The sequence below is a fragment of the Triticum aestivum genome, chromosome 3D (assembly GCF_018294505.1).
Source record: "Triticum aestivum cultivar Chinese Spring chromosome 3D, IWGSC CS RefSeq v2.1, whole genome shotgun sequence".
NCBI lineage: Eukaryota > Viridiplantae > Streptophyta > Magnoliopsida > Poales > Poaceae > Triticum > Triticum aestivum.
The window spans coordinates 9,712,780-9,729,011 of record NC_057802.1 but is presented as its reverse complement, the minus strand read 5'-3'; the positions used below and the strand labels follow the sequence as shown (position 1 = coordinate 9,729,011).

Here is a 16,232-nt window from a genome sequence, read left to right as displayed (position 1 = left end):
TTACGAGCAGAGATTGATACCATGAAGAACATGTTTTTACAAGAAATTTTATTGTAATTCTTAGTTCTATGAGTTACTTTGTATTTTTTAGATCTTAGTCCAAATCAATGTACCTGTAATTGTTATGCGTAAAATAATTATGTTGGGGTCTACGTCCGGCTCGGACTAGAACCGATTAGTAGGACTTGTAAACAAACCGTGAGAAGAGATCAAAGATATACTATAAGACAGTACTACGTTGCTGCCATCAAATCGCCTGTGTTCCAGCTGCTTAATTAGCCTTTATGTACGTACGTGCGCACCGATCAACTCGGCGTAATCGCTGCTCGGACTACAACTACGAACCAACAGAGCACTCCCGGCCGTGTGTTCCTTCCCCGAGCTAGCTAGCTACATCGTTTGCCTTGCCTTGGCGGCGTACGTGGACATGAAACGCCAACAACACGGCGAGGTGGACGCCGGAATATGCCGCCGCCGTAGCCCACGTCTCCATCCCCAAATCCATGCCAGTGACGTGGGCGCCACGGTGGCCTGCCGACGCAGCACGCGTCTCCATCCCCAGACCCACACGAGCGACGAGGGAGCCCGACTCATCCATCGCCGCCGCCGCCGCGGCACCTTGCTGGACAACGACGAAGATATGCTCTGGGAGGTCTTACTCCGCCTCGCGCCGCAGCCGTCCGCCCTCCTGCGTGCATCCGCGGTATGCAGGCGCTGGCGACGCGTCACCACTGACCCCCAGTTCCTTCGCTGTTTCCGTGCCCACCACCGCAAGCCACCCCTCCTCGGCTTGCTCATGTGTCGCAACAGCCGCAAGAACGTGTTCCACCCCGTCCTGAATCATCCCGACCGCATCCCTTCGAAGCGCTTCACCCTTGGATGCTACAGTCAAGTACGTTACTGTGTGCTCAGTTGCCGCCATGGTCGCATCCTCGTCAAAGACTCAAAGAATAAAGAGGCCTTTCTGTGCGACCCCATCACAGGCGAGCAGCACCGCATGCCCGTTCCGCCGGGGTTCGACATGACCTATCTCAGCGGGGCGGTGCTCTGCACCGCCGGCGACCAGGGCCATGTGCACGGCAGCTGCCACGCCAGCCCCTTCAAAGTGGTCCTGTTGTCCATGTTCATACATGATGATCGACGACCTATGGCCCGCGTTTTCTCCTCAGAGACCGGCAGATGGGGCAATCTCATCTCAATTGAGACTCAACCTAAGACTATGTATGGTCCTTGTTGCCCCAACACCCTTGTTGGCAATGTGATTTACTGGTTGTCTAGGTATGGGAGAGACGATATAGTTGAGTTTGATTTGCAGGGGCAGAAGCTTACCCTGATCAAGGGGCCTTGCAGTATGAATGATTTTGGCATATGTCAGTGTCAGATTATACGGACAGATGATTGTATTGTTGGTGTTGCCATGTTGTCTTACCAGGACATTCAAGTGTGGCAGAGGGAGGTCAATTCTGAAGGTGTTTCCATATTGTTGGTCCAAAAGATAGTTGCATTGCATAACATTCTTAAGACCCTTCCTCAAAATTCGGAAACGATGCCATGGAACGAATTGATGGGGTATGGTGAGGATACCAATGAAATATTTTTATATATGCACGATAGTGCCTATATGGTTCAACTCAAGTCAATGCATTCCACAAAAATTGATGTACCATGTTCTACGAAGTACTATCCTTTCAGGAGTTTCTACCTACCAGGTGATCACTCATCCTTTGTCTTTATGTAGTAGGAGTAGCCTAATCTAGTTATTTTTGTAAATGATTGCTCACATAAAATTATTGTGATTCTTAATTGTTCACTTACACTTGAACTTAGCATGCCAATTATGGTAATATAAACTTAATAATTGTCCCTATGCTAGATGGATTAACTCATAGCCACATTATTTTAGCATGTACTATCTTTTGATATAGTTGTTTTCTTTCCTCAAAAATACAAAATCAAATGTCCAATGTTAACTTAGTTGATACTATGTATGAAACCTCAAGGCTAGATATTTTGTATCCATTATTATTGATTCTGATTTTGTTACTAAACTAATTAACTCCAACAAAACAACTTCGGTTCAATACATGCTTACTAAAACTATAGTGATTTTGTCATTTGTTCATGGCTGTTCATGGCCCCTCCTACAGGTGAATATTTGTCATAATTTTGTTAACACATAGAAATAAATTTATTTCTCATAATTTTGCTTGGTTGAGATGATGAAGAATGAGTTTACATGTGAAAATTCTAGGCTATGCCATTTCTTCATCTTCGTACTAGCTAAATTCTCTATTATGAGGTAGCTAAGTGACTACTTTTATGAATATTACTTTCATTTTACAAAATATGTGGTTTTGTTTATTTATTGCTAGTATCTATAGTGACTTATAACACACTTATAAAAATATGTTATATAAGTGAATTATTTTTCTCAAGTTATACCTGCCATCTCATCTTTCTAATTGTCTCATGTTACCTTCTCTTATTCATTTGTCTCTATCAGGGAACTGTTGTCAACTATCGGAGTTCTTATGCTTCTAGGCACAACCATTGCCGGTGGAACTAATGGAGCTAAAAAGTGAGGATGATTGTCTGGTTTGACGTGCTAATGTGCTAAAACGGTTCAACAGGAAAGAAGATCTTCTGAATATAATTTGTGAGTTTTAAAATGTTTGATTTTTCTCTTTGGAAGATATGTGACAGACAATGTGGGTAACATGCACCCTCAAAATATTGTCCACGTGGATGAGATTTAGATCTGCACATGCTAACAACGTAGAGAAACAATTAAAATGGTGACGATGCTACATGTTGGAGCATAAATGATATGTTGATAATCCAGTTCTTATATGCCCATAGTTCTCCCTTGGTTTTCTATATCATAATCCATAAGTTGAAAGTAATATATTCATAGCCCATTTTTCTATTGCACACATTAGTCAGTTCATTTAACCCCATCACCTACAAAATTTTAGTGTCGGTCAAGAAGTTGTATCAATGCTTACATGACTTAAATTAATGATGTAGAAGTTTCAATGGCAGAGATGGGACTTTCTTACCCTGGGAGTGAAGTTGTTGTGTTGCAAGTCATTTCAAGTGAGGGAGCGGGAAATCGTCAGTACCCTTGGCAGGATTGCGAACATGACTTATATGTGTACCGACGAGCATAGAAACGCTCGTAAATCCAGATAAACACACCTCACAACTTCAAACTCACAAGATCAGGGTGCATATTTTCGATAAAGGGTGGATTTTATTGACTCAAAATGAAGTATCAAGTGGATACATACATCATGAGCACACACCCGGCCTCTGCATAGTTAGGATGCACACAGCCAACACCAACACACACACACCAAAAACACGCCGGCAAAGAGGAAAGTCATATAAGACCAAAGCTATGCCAAAGCGAAAGGGAAAAAATCCCTAAGGAGATCAAAACAATATGGTCGACAAACTACAACAATGACCATATCCGCACCAACTATCTTTTGACATCACAAGGACAACGATGTTCTTCAACAACAATGCCTTCAAGAAAATTAGATATCACTTAAATGGAACTATCGTTTAATTAGGAGTCTCATATGGCCATGCCGAAAACTAAGAAAGCAAATCAACATGCCAATTAATGCCCACCCACCGGCAACAGGCCCCCGCCGCTGCCAGATCCGCACAGGCTTAACCCGGCCAGGTCCAAAGGGCGACCGCAAGGCGAGGGAAGGATGCGTGCCAGGCCTTGCTTGGGGAGATCGTGCCGCCGCCCAAGTCGCCATGGGAGGGAGGTTCTTAATGAAGTGCCTCCCTCGGCGCCAAATATATATGGTTACAAGTTTGTCCCGTGGTAGATGATACATTTTATATTGATGGTGTTTGTTAGTTTAGAACCATCTTATTGGGGAAACCGTGGATATATGGATCTGTGTGGCAATGCGACTTCAAGTGAGAAAAATAATGCAACTTTCAGTGTGTGGATACTGAACACATCTGGAATTGCTAGATAACGCGGGCTTAAGCTACAGTCACTCGCTAGGAGTTTGAATGCAGAACAAATCACCAATTGATCACCGAAAATGGGAAATTTCATCATCGCATGTATGGTGTTTGTGCCCATATTTCAGGTGTTAGGCGTTCTATGATTGCAGCCTTGCAGGTGTCACATGGGCCTAGATTGATAAGAACGACACGATTAGCCAAGTTGGCCTCCGCTTGATTAAGATAGTTGATATCATACCTGTGATACAAATCAATCCTCAGACCACTCGTGATCCGTTGATGCTTGTTTAATCGCACGGCTGAGCCACACCCCGCTGCTAACCACCCAAATTTCTTGGAGCCACGTTACCATAACTGCCCCCTAATCCCTCGCCCCCGTCCATCTCTCTCCGTATCCTCTCTTCCTCTGCCTTTCCCCGTCGGACCTCGCCTCCGTTCTCGCGGTGCACCGGGGCACTGCCCCTATGTCCTCTCCGACAGCGCCGCCAGAACTACATCCCCCGCGCACCGTGTCCGAGCAGATCAGCCACCACCCCCCCCCCCCCCCCCCCATGACTTGCATCTTCAACTTAATTTAGCCTTCGATGTCGTTGTTCTATCAAAGTACAAATACTCTGTCCGGTTATGGCAGGCTCGTCGCGGATTGGCTGAACACCGTAAGGTCTTTGCGAGGGTTACTCTCTCCAGATCCGGTGGTGAACTTCCACGGTGAGATATAATTTATGGGCGATGGCTTGACGCGGAGGGTATGGTTGTGCAGCAGCGTGGTCGGTTTTATAGCCCAACGCATGGAGCTGCTAAAATTGCGGAAAAGTGGTGGCGACAACACATTATTGACTTTGATGGCGGTGCTTCCCGAGTACCCAGTCTCGAGCTCCAGGGTGAAAATCTAGGTCTGACCTGAGCTGGTTATACTTGGCAATGGCAATATTGCTGCATCGTTACCTTGTTGAAGGCATTGCTCGGATATGCTCGGAATGGTTCTTCAGGGTGAAAACTTAGACTCTAACCTTTGGTTGTTGGATCTGGTGACGGTGACGCTCGAGCGTCGTTCCCTTCTTGAAGGAGTTGCTGTTGAGGAACCTCGTGGTCCTTGTGGTGTCATGAGTTGATTGGTGTGCATATGGTCATCGTTGTAGTTTGCCGGTCGCGGATTTGATCGCTTCAGAGATTTTTTCTTCTTTCTCGCTTAGGCATAACTTTGGTCTTATATGACTTTGCTATTTGCCGACGATATTTTTTATGCGTGTGTTGGTGTTTGGATGTGTGCATGTTTAGCTATGCAGAGGCCGGGGGTGCGCTCACTCTGATTGCATTCTCTTGATGCTTCATTTGAGTAATAAAATCCACCCTTTATCGAAAATCAAAGTACAAATACGAGTATATAGCAAAAAACTACCACATTACTGGCTATCGTTACAAAAAACTACCACTTTTTTATTTTTTTCAAAAATCTACCACAAAATTATTTGACGGTTCCAAAAAACCCAAATAACCAAGCTGTTTACAATTGATTCGGAATATGTGAGCTAGGGTCCACTTGTCAGGTTGACCGTTAGCTTTGACTGTTAGTTTTAACCGTTGACAGGTTATGACAAATGGACCCCACATGTTTATAAAAGGCAACCAGGTCCCTACATAAAACATAAAAGCAATGGGGCCCCTGTATCTTTTTTAAATAGCAATCGGGGTCTTGTATATTTTTTAAAAAGCAATCCAGTCCCCGCCGGCGAGCTCGTCGTCGGAGCTGGCGAAGGGACCTATGCGCGTCGCCCGACCTTGCTCTGGCTGCGGAGCTCGAGGGCATGCCGGCTGCTGCACGCGGCGCAGCAGATGCTCCTGGGAACGGCGGCACGAGCTCCTGGGAATGGCCCCGGCGGCGGCTGCTCTAGCTGCTGGGCGCGGCGCCCCCAAGCTCATGGACCATGGGCGAAGCGCAGCGGCAGCCTGAGCTCCTGGGCATTGCCGGCGCACTGTTGCCTGAGTTCCTAGGCGTGGCGGCGGCGCTATTGAGAGAGGGAGGGGAGAGGTCGTGTGCGGGAGAGTTGACCCGCCTGTGTGGTTTTCTCACTTTTTTAATGGGATGGGTGGATGACATGTGGGCCTTAACGGTCAACGCTATTGGTCTTAACGGTCAACACTTACAAGTGGGCCCCACCCTGTCCTAAACCTGGTTAACATCTAATACTTCACTCATTTGGGTTTTCTGGAACCGCCAAACAATTTTGTGGTAGATTTTTTAAAAATTAAAATAAATGGTATTTTTTTGTAACGGTAGCCTGTAATGTTGTAGTTTTTTTGCTATATACTCGTACAAATACTATACTCGTACAAATACTCAAGATCGTGAGTATGCCGTGGTGGTCGACGGTGGAACGACATGTGGAATGAGGTCGACAATCTCAGTGGCTAGTGTTCTCGTCATCGGCTTGGAAGCAAACTAGCAAGATTCGCCCTCGGCTACCACGGGTTAAGAGTGTGTCGCCCCCTTCATGGTGCCATCCTCGCTACTCCCCACCCACTCTCGTGCCTCGACGACAGCGTCACCTGATGACTTCTGGGGGAAATAATGGAGTTCACAAGGTTAGGTCGGACATGGTGGATGAAGCAGATCAAGGAGAGACGGGGATGGAACCACAACTGCTATGAAATTTCTAGTAAGCGAAAAAACTACAAGTATGACATATGAAATCATATGCGAAAAATAAAGGAAGCACACCACTTGACAATATTTGGAGAAAAAATTGCTATGGATTATAAAGCATAGTTTGTAATTTGTATTGTTGGAAGCATCAATTTCATATGATTGAAATAAATATGAAATTAAAATGAAGCATTGTTTGTGGTGCCATAACTAGTTAATGTGCTATGACCGCCTAGAAATAAGTTTTCTCCCATGGGAAGCAAATACTGCCTCGCACATTGGAAAAAGTTCGTACATTGAGGCGAATATCAGTTGCATTGGAAGCAAACTTTCTAAGCGATGGAAACATAATGGATTTATTACTATGTTGGATTTTTTTGTTGGACAAAAGCACTAGCACTGGAAGCAAATTTTAGTAGCACCAGAAACAATTTTTTGTTTGGTGGAAGTTCCCGGAAAATAAGATGGTATAAAAAAGACTTTAAATTAAAGGGAATTTAAATTATAAGTGTGATTGTAGGAAGCTATTATACGTAAGAAGCAAAGGTTTAAATGGAAGCAAGATACTAGAGGGATCTACGTTGAAAGGACTACTAATCAACTTGCTAAAATCCAATGGAGGAATCACATGTAATCAACATTAGTTTGTTTCAGTTTTGGGAACACTCGACAGAAAGAGCGCTGGTCATCCAAGGGTGCATGGAGTCCAATCTAAGGGCTATCTACTGGTCTGATAGAATGCTAGGCATCACTAGTCTGATGCCTAGCGGTTCCGGTTTCCCATTAAGATATGGGTATGGATGGATTCACTGATGTGAGGCATTAGAGCATCTACAGCCGGACATAGCAAATATGACCCGCTAAACGCCCACTGACGTGCCCGGTTAGTGACCGGGCATGTCCATTTTGAGCCCCTATTTATCCGTCCGTGCAGCCATGCTCCTCATTGTCTTCCTCATATGTCCGGTCACTTGCATGTGATTAGTGGAGATGAAGACAAAAAAGAAAAGAATGAATAAAGAAAGAGAAAAAGTGGTCCCGGGTGGGGCGCGTCCTACTGGCGGACTGACCGGGCGCGCCCGGGCCCGTCTGCGAGCCCTCATATCCTCCCTATATCTGAGATGGATATAGGGGTTCGCGGACAGCCCGGCGTATAGGCATGATATGAGGGGTCAGGTTGGGTCAACTTTTTGCTTCTCTCTCCTGTCCGGTCAGTGATCCCCGCGCCCGAAGTCCGGCTGTAGATGCTCTTAGCTGTTCCAACAGCCTTTAAGTTAACTGATTTGTTTATAGTTATTGTTGGGGAACATAGCAATTTCAAAAATTTCCTACGCACACGCAAGATCATGGTGAAGCATAGCAACGAGCGGGAGAGTGTAGTCCACGTACCCTCGTAGACCGAAAGCGGAAGCGTTATGACAACGCGGTTGATGTAGTCGTACGCCTTCACGATCCGACCGATCCAAGTACCGAACGTACGGCACCTCCGAGTTCAGCACACGTTCAGCTCGATGACGTCCCACGAACTCACGATCCAGCAGAGTGTCGAGGGAGAGTTTCGTCAGCACGACGGCGTGATGACGGTGATGATGAAGCTACCGACGCAGGGCTTCGCCTAAGCACCGCTACGATATAACCGAGGTGGATTATGGTGGAGGGTGGCACCGCACACGGCTAAGAGATCAATGATCAACTTGTGTGTCTATGGGGTGCCCCCCTCCCCCGTATATAAAGGAGTGGAGGAGGGGGGAGGGCCGGCCCTCCTATGGCGGGCCCTGGAGAAGTCCTACTCCCACTGGGAGTAGGACTCCCCCCTTCCCTAGTTGGACTAGGAGAGAAGGAAGGGGGAGAGAGGGAGGAAGGAAAGGGGGGCGTCGCCCCCCTCCTAGTCCAATTCGGAACAGAGGGGGAGGGGGCGCGCGGCCTCTCTCCACTATGGCCCAATAAGGCCCATACACTTTCCGGGGAGTTCCGGTAACCTCCCGGTACTCCGGTAAATTCCCGAATTCACCCGGAACTATTCTGATGTCCAAATATAGGCTTCCAATATATCGATATTTACGTCTCGACCATTTCGAGACTCCTCGTCATGTCCGTGATCATATTCGGGACTCCGAACTACCTTCGGTACATCATAACACATAAACTCAGATTCCCTATCGTCACCGAACGTTAAGCGTGCGGATCCTACGGGTTTGAGAACTATGTAGACATGACCGAGACACGTCTCCGGTCAATAACCAATAGCGGAACCTGGATGCTCATATTGGCTCCCACATATTCTACGAAGATCTTTATCGGTCAAACCGCATAACAACATACGTTGTTCCCTTTGTCATCGGTATGTTACTTGCCCGAGATTCGATCGTCAGTATCTCAATACCTAGTTCAATCTCGTTACCGACAAGTCTCTTTACTCGTTCCGTAATGCATCATCCCGCAACAAACTCATTAGTCACATTGCTTGCAAGGCTTATAGTGATGTGCATTACCGAGAGGGCATATTTACTAAGTTTGTCTATGTGTTCACACATGTACTAAGTTTCCGGTTAATACAATTCTAGCATGAATAATAAACATTTATCATGATACAAGGAAATATAAATAACAACTTTATTATTGCCTCTAGGGCATATTTCCTTCAGTCTCCCACTTGCACTAGATTCACTAATCTAGATTACACAGTAATAATTCTAACACCCATGGAGTCTTGGTGCTGATCATGTTTTGCTCGTGAGAGAGGCTTAGTCAACGGGTCCGCAACATTCAGATCCGTATGTATCTTGCAAATCTTATGTCTCCCTCCTTGACTTGATCGCGGATGGAATTGAAGCGTCTCTTGATGTGCTTGGTTCTCTTGTGAAATCTGGATTCCTTTGCCAAGGCAATTGCACCAGTATTGTCACAAAAGTTTTTCATTGGACCCGATGCACTAGTTATGACACCTAGATCGGATATGAACTCCTTCATCCAGACTCCTTCATTTGCTGCTTCCGAAGCAGCTATGTACTCCGCTTCACATGTAGATCCCGCCACGACGCTTTGCTTAGAACTGCACCAACTGACAGCTCCACCGTTCAATATAAATACGTATCCGATTTGTGACTTAGAGTCATCTGGATCAGTGTTAAAGCTTGCATCGACGTAACGATTTACGACGAGCTCTTTGTCACCTCCATAAACGAGAAACATATCCTTAGTCCTTTTCAGGTATTTCAGGATGTTCTTGACCGCTGTCCAGTGATCTACTCCTGGATTACTTTGGTACCTCCCTGCTAAACTAATAGCAAGGCACACATCAGGTCTGGTACACAACATTGCATACATGATAGAGCCTATGGCTGAAGCATAGGGAACATCTTTCATTTTCTCTCTATCTTCTGCAGTGGTCGGGCATTGAGTCTGACTCAATTTCACACCTTGTAACACAGGCAAGAACCCTTTATTTGCTTGATCCATTTTGAACTTCTTCAAAACTTTATCAAGGTATGTGCTTGTGAAAGTCGAATTAAGCGTCTTGATCTATCTCTATAGATCTTGATGCCCAATAAATAAGCAGCTTCACCGAGGTCTTTCATTGAAAAACTCTTATTCAAGTATCCTTTTATGCTATCCAGAAATTCTATATCATTTCCAATCAACAATATGTCATCCATATATAATATTAGAAATGCTACAGAGCTCCCACTCACTTTCTTGTAAATACAGGCTTCTCCAAAAGTCTGTATAAAACCATATGCTTTGATCACACTATCAAAACGTTTATTCCAACTCTGAGATGCTTGCACCAGTCCATAAATGGATCGCTGAAGCTTGCACACTTTGTTAGCACCCTTTGGATCGATAAAACCTGCAGGTTGCATCATATACAACTCTTCTTCCAGAAATCCATTCAGGAAAGCAGTCTTTACATCCATTTGCCAAATTTCATAATCATAAAATGCAACAATTGCTAACATGATTCGGACAGACTTAAGCATCGCTACTGAGTGAGAAAATCTCATCGTAGTCAACACCTTGAACTTGTCAAAAACCTTTCGCAACAAGTCGAGCTTTGTAGACAGTAACATTATCGTCAGCGTCAGTCTTCTTCTTGAAGATGCATTTATTCTCGATGGCTTGCCGATCATCGGGCAAGTCAACCAAAGTCCACACTTTGTTCTCATACATGGATCCCATCTCAGATTTCATGGCCTCAAGCCATTTTGCGGAATCTAGGCTCATCATCGCTTCCTCATAGTTCGTAGGTTCGTCATGGTCAAGTAACGTGACCTCCAGAAAAGGATTACCGTACAACTCTGGTGCGGATCTTACTCTAGTTGCCAATGAGGTTCGGTAGTAACTTGATCTGAAGTTACATGATCATCATCATTAGCTTCCTCACTAATTGGTGTAGGAGTCACGGGAACAGATTTCTGTGATGAACTACTTTCCAATAAGGAAGCAGGTATAGTTACCTCATCAAGTTCTACTTTCCTCGCACTCACTTCTTTTGAGAGAAACTCCTTCTCTAGAAAGTATCCATTCTTAGCAACGAATGTCTTGCCTTCGGATCTGTGATAGAAGGAGTACCCAACAGTCTCCTTTGGGTATCCTATGAAGACACATTTCTCCGATTTGGGTTCGAGCTTATCAGGTTGAAGATTTTTCACATGAGCATCGCAGCCCCAAACTTTAAGAAACGACAACTTTGGTTTCTTGCCAAACCACGGTTCATAAGGAATCGTCTCAACGGATTTAGATGGTGCCCTATTTAACGTGAATGCAGCCGTCTCTAAAGCATAACCCCAAAAAGATAGCGGTAAATCGGTAAGAGACATCATAGATCGCACCATATCTAGTAAAGTACGATTACGACGTTCAGACACACCATTACGCTGTGGTGTTCCGGGTGGCGTGAGTTGCGAAACTATTCCGCATTGTTTCAAATGAAGAACAAACTCGTAACTCAAATATTCTCCTCCACGATCAGATCGTAGAAACTTTATTTTCTTGTTACGATGATTTTCTACTTCACTCTGAAATTCTTAAAACTTTTCAAATGTTTCAGACTTATGTTTCATCAAGTAGATATACCCATATCTACTCAAATCATCTGTGAAGGTGAGAAAATAATGATATCCGCCACGAGCCTCAACATTCATTGGACCACATACATAGTATGTATGATTTCCAGCAAATCTGTTGCTCGCTCCATTGTTTCGGACAACGGAGTTTTAGTCATCTTTCCCATGAGGCATGGTTTGCAAGTACCAAGTGATTCATAATCAAGTGATTCCAAAAGTCCATCAGAATGGAGTTTTTTCATGCGCTTTACTCCAATATGACCCAAACGGCAGTGCCACAAATAAGTTGCACTATCATTATCAACTCTGCATCTTTTGGCTTCAATATTATGAATATGTGTATCACTACTATCGAGATTCAATAAAAATAGACCACTCTTCAAGGGTGCATGACCGTAAAAGATATTACTCATATAAATAGAACAACCATTATTCTCAGATTTAAATGAATAACCATCTCGCATCAAACAAGATCTAGATATAATGTTCATGCTTAACGCTGGCACCAAATAACAATTATTCAGGTCTAAAACTAATCCCGAAGGTAGATGTAGAGGTTGCGTGCCGACCGCGATCACATCGACTTTGGAACCATTTCCCACGCGCATTGTCACCTCGTCCTTAGCCAATCTTCACTTAATCCGTAGTCCCTGTTTTGAGTTGCAAATATTAGCAACAGAACCAATATCAAATACTCAGGTGTTACTGCGAGCATTAGTAAGGTACACATCAATAATATGTATATCACATATACCTTTGTTCACCTTGCCATCCTTCTTATCCGCCAAATACTTGGGGCAGTTCCGCTTCCAGTGACCAGTCCCTTTGCAGTAGAAGCACTCAGTCTCAGGCTTAGCTCCAGACTTGGGCTTCTTCACTTGAGCAGCAACTTGCTTGCCGTTCTTCTTTAAGTTCCCCTTCTTCCCTTTATCCTTTTTCTTAAAACTGGTGGTCTTGTTGACCATCAACACTTGATGCTCCTTCTTGATTTCTACCTCCGCAGCCTTTAGCATTGCGAAGAGCTCGGGAATTGTCTTATCCATCCCTTGCATATTATAGTTCATCACGAAGCTCCTGTAGCTTGGTGGCAGTGATTGAAAAATTCTGTCAATGACACTATCATCAGGAAGGTTAACTCCTAGTTGAATCAAGGGATTGTTATACCCAGACATTTTGAGTATATGCTCACTGACAGAACTATTCTCCTCCATCTTGCAGCTGTAGAACTTATTGGAGACTTCATATCTCTCAATCCGGGCATTTGCTCGAAATATTAACTTCAACTCCTGGAACATCTCATATGCTTCATGACGTTCAAAACGTCTATGGAGTCCCGGTTCTAAGCCGTAAAGCATGGCACACTGAACTATCGAGTAGTCATCAGCTTTACTCTGCCAGACGTTCATAACATCTGGTGTTGCTCCTGCAGTGGGTTTGGCACCTAGCGGTGCTTCCAGGATGTAATTCTTCTATGCAGCAATGAGGATAATCCTCAAGTTACGGACCCAGTCCGTGTAGTTGCTACCATCATCTTTCAACTTAGCTTTCTCTAGGAACGCATTAAAATGCAACGGAACAACAGCACGGGCCATCTTTCTACAACAACATAGACATGCAAAATACTATCAGGTAGTAAGTTCATGATAAATTAAAGTTCAATTAATCATATTACTAAAGAACTCCCACTTAGATAGGCATCCCTCTAATCATCTAAGTGATCACGTGATCCATATCAACTAAACCATGTCCGATCATCACGTGAGATGGAGTAGTTTTCAATGGTGAACATCACTATGTTGATCATATCTACTATATGATTCACGCTCGACCTTTCGGTCTTAGTGTTCCGAGGCCATATCTGCATATGCTAGGCTCGTCAAGTTTAACCCAAGTATTCTGCGTGTGCAAAACTGGCTTGCACCCGTTGTATGTGAACGTAGAGCTTATTACACCCGATCATCACGTGGTGTCTCGGCACGATGAACTTTCGCAACGGTGCGTACTCAGGGAGAACACTTATACCTTGAACTTTAGTGAGAGATCATCTTATAATGCTACCGTCGAACTAAGCAAAATAAGATGCATAAAGGATAAACATCATATGCAATCAATATAAGTGATATGATATGGCCATCATCATCTTGTGCCTTTGATCTCCATCTCCAAAGCACCGTCATGATCACCATCGTCACCGGCGCGACACCTTGATCTCCATTGTAGCATCGTAGTCGTCTCACCAACTATTGCTTCTATGACTATCGCTACCGCTTAGTGATAGAGTAAAGCAATTACATGGCGATTGCATTTAATACAATAAAGCGACAACCATATGGCTCCTGCCAGTTGCCGATAACTCTGTTACAAAATATGATCATCTCATACAATAAAATTTAGCATCATGTCTTGACCATATCACATCACAACATACCCTGCAAAAACAAGTTAGACGTCCTCTACTTGTTGTTGCAAGTTTTACGTGGCTGCTACGGGCTGAGCAAGAACTGTTCTTACCTACGCATCAAAACCACAACGATATTTCGTCAAGTATGTGTTGTTTTAACCTTCATCAAGGGCTAGGCGTAGCCACACTCGATTCAACTAAAGTTGGAGAAACTGACACCCGCGAGCCACCTGTGTGCGAAGCACGTCCGTAGAACCAGTCTCGCGTAAGCGTACGCGTAATGTCGGTCCGGGCCGCTTCATCCAACAATACCGCCGAATCAAAGTATGACATGCTGGTAAGCAGTATGACTAGTATCGCCCACAACTCACTTGTGTTCTACTCGTGCATATAACATCTACGCATAAACCTGGCTCGGATGCCACTCTTGGGGAACATAGCAATTTAAAAAATTTCCTACGCACACGCAAGATCATGGTGATGCATAGCAACGAGCGGGAGAGTGTAGTCCACGTACCCTCATAGACCGAAAGCGGAAGCGTTATGACAACGCGGTTGATGTAGTCGTATGTCTTCACGATCCGACCGATCCAATTACCGAACGTACGGCACCTCCGAATTCAGCACACATTCAGCTCGGTGACGTCCCACGAACTCACGATCCAGCAGAGTGTCGAGGGAGAGTTTCGTCAGCACGACGGCGTGATGACGGTGATGATGAAGCTACCGACGCAGGGCTTCGCCTAAGAGCCGCTATGATATAACCGAGGTGGATTATGGTGGAGGGGGGCACCGCACACGGCTAAGAGATCAATGATCAACTTGTGTGTACATGGGGTGCCCCCCTCCCCCGTATATAAAGGAGTGGAGGTGGGGGGAGGCCCGGCCCTCCTATGGCACGCCCTGGAGGAGTCCTACTCCCACTAGGAGTAGGATTCCCCCCTTCCCTAGTTGGACTAGGAGAGAAGGAAGGGAGAGAGAGGGAGGAAGGAAAGGGGGGCGCCCCCCCTCCTAGTCCAATTCGGACCAGAGGGGGAGGGGGCGTGCGGCCTGCCCTGGCCTCCTCTCTCTCTCCACTATGGCCCAATAAGGCCCATACACTTACCGGGGAGTTCCGGTAACCTCCCGGTACTTCGGTAAATTCCCGAATTCACCCGGAACTATTCCGATGTCCAAATATAGGCTTCCAATATATCGATCTTTATGTCGACCATTTAGAGACTCCTCGTCATGTCCGTGATCATATCCGGGACTCCGAACTACCTTCGGTACATCAAAACACATAAATTCATATTACGTATCGTCACCAAATGTTAAGCGTGCGGACCCTACGGGTTCGAGAACTATGTAGACATGACCGAGACACGTCTCCGGTCAATAACCAATAGCAAAACCTGGATGCTCATATTGGCTCCCACATATTCTATGAAGATCTTTATCGGTCAAACCGCATAACAACATACGTTATTCCCTTTGTCATCGGTATGTTACTTGCCCGAGATTCGATCGTCAGTATCTCAATACCTAGTTCAATCTCGTTACCGGCAAGTCTCTTTACTCGTTCCGTAATGCATCATCCCGCAACTAACTCATTAGTCACATTGCGCAGGGCTTATAGTGATGTGCATTACCAAGAGGGCCCAGAGATACCTCTCCGACAATCAGAGTGACAAATCCTAATCTCAATCTATGCCAACTCAACAAGTACCATCGGAAACACCTCTAGAGCACCTTTATAATCACCCAGTTACGTTGTGACGTTTGGTAGCACACAAAGTGTTCCTTCAGTATTCGGGAGTTGCATAATCTCATAGGCATAGGAACATGTATAGGTCATGAAGAAAGCAATAGCAATATACTAAACGATCAAATGCTAAGCTAACGGAATGGGTCAAGTCAATCACATCATTCTCTAATGATGTGATCCCGTTAATCAAATGACAACTCATGTCTATGGTTAGGAAACATAACCATCTTTGATTCAACGAGCTAGTCAAGTAGAGGCATACTAGTGACACTCTGTTTGTCTTTGTATTCACACATGTACTAAGTTTCCAGTTAATACAATTCTAGCATGAATAATAAACATTTATCATGATAAAAGGAAATATAAATAACAACTTTA

At 44.8% G+C, this 16,232-nt stretch overlaps 1 protein-coding gene across 1 annotated transcript; it reads left to right on the top strand.

Annotated features, from left to right (window-relative positions):
* Positions 1 to 270: 270 nt before the first annotated feature.
* On the top strand, positions 271 to 3,031 carry LOC123073715 (uncharacterized). The gene is made up of 2 exons (XM_044496766.1): positions 271 to 1,709; positions 2,504 to 3,031. The coding sequence occupies exons 1-2, from the start codon at positions 428 to 430 to the stop codon at positions 2,539 to 2,541; spliced, it is 1,320 nt and encodes a 439-aa protein (XP_044352701.1). The 5' UTR covers positions 271 to 427; the 3' UTR covers positions 2,542 to 3,031.
* The last annotated feature ends 13,201 nt before the right edge of the window (positions 3,032 to 16,232 follow it).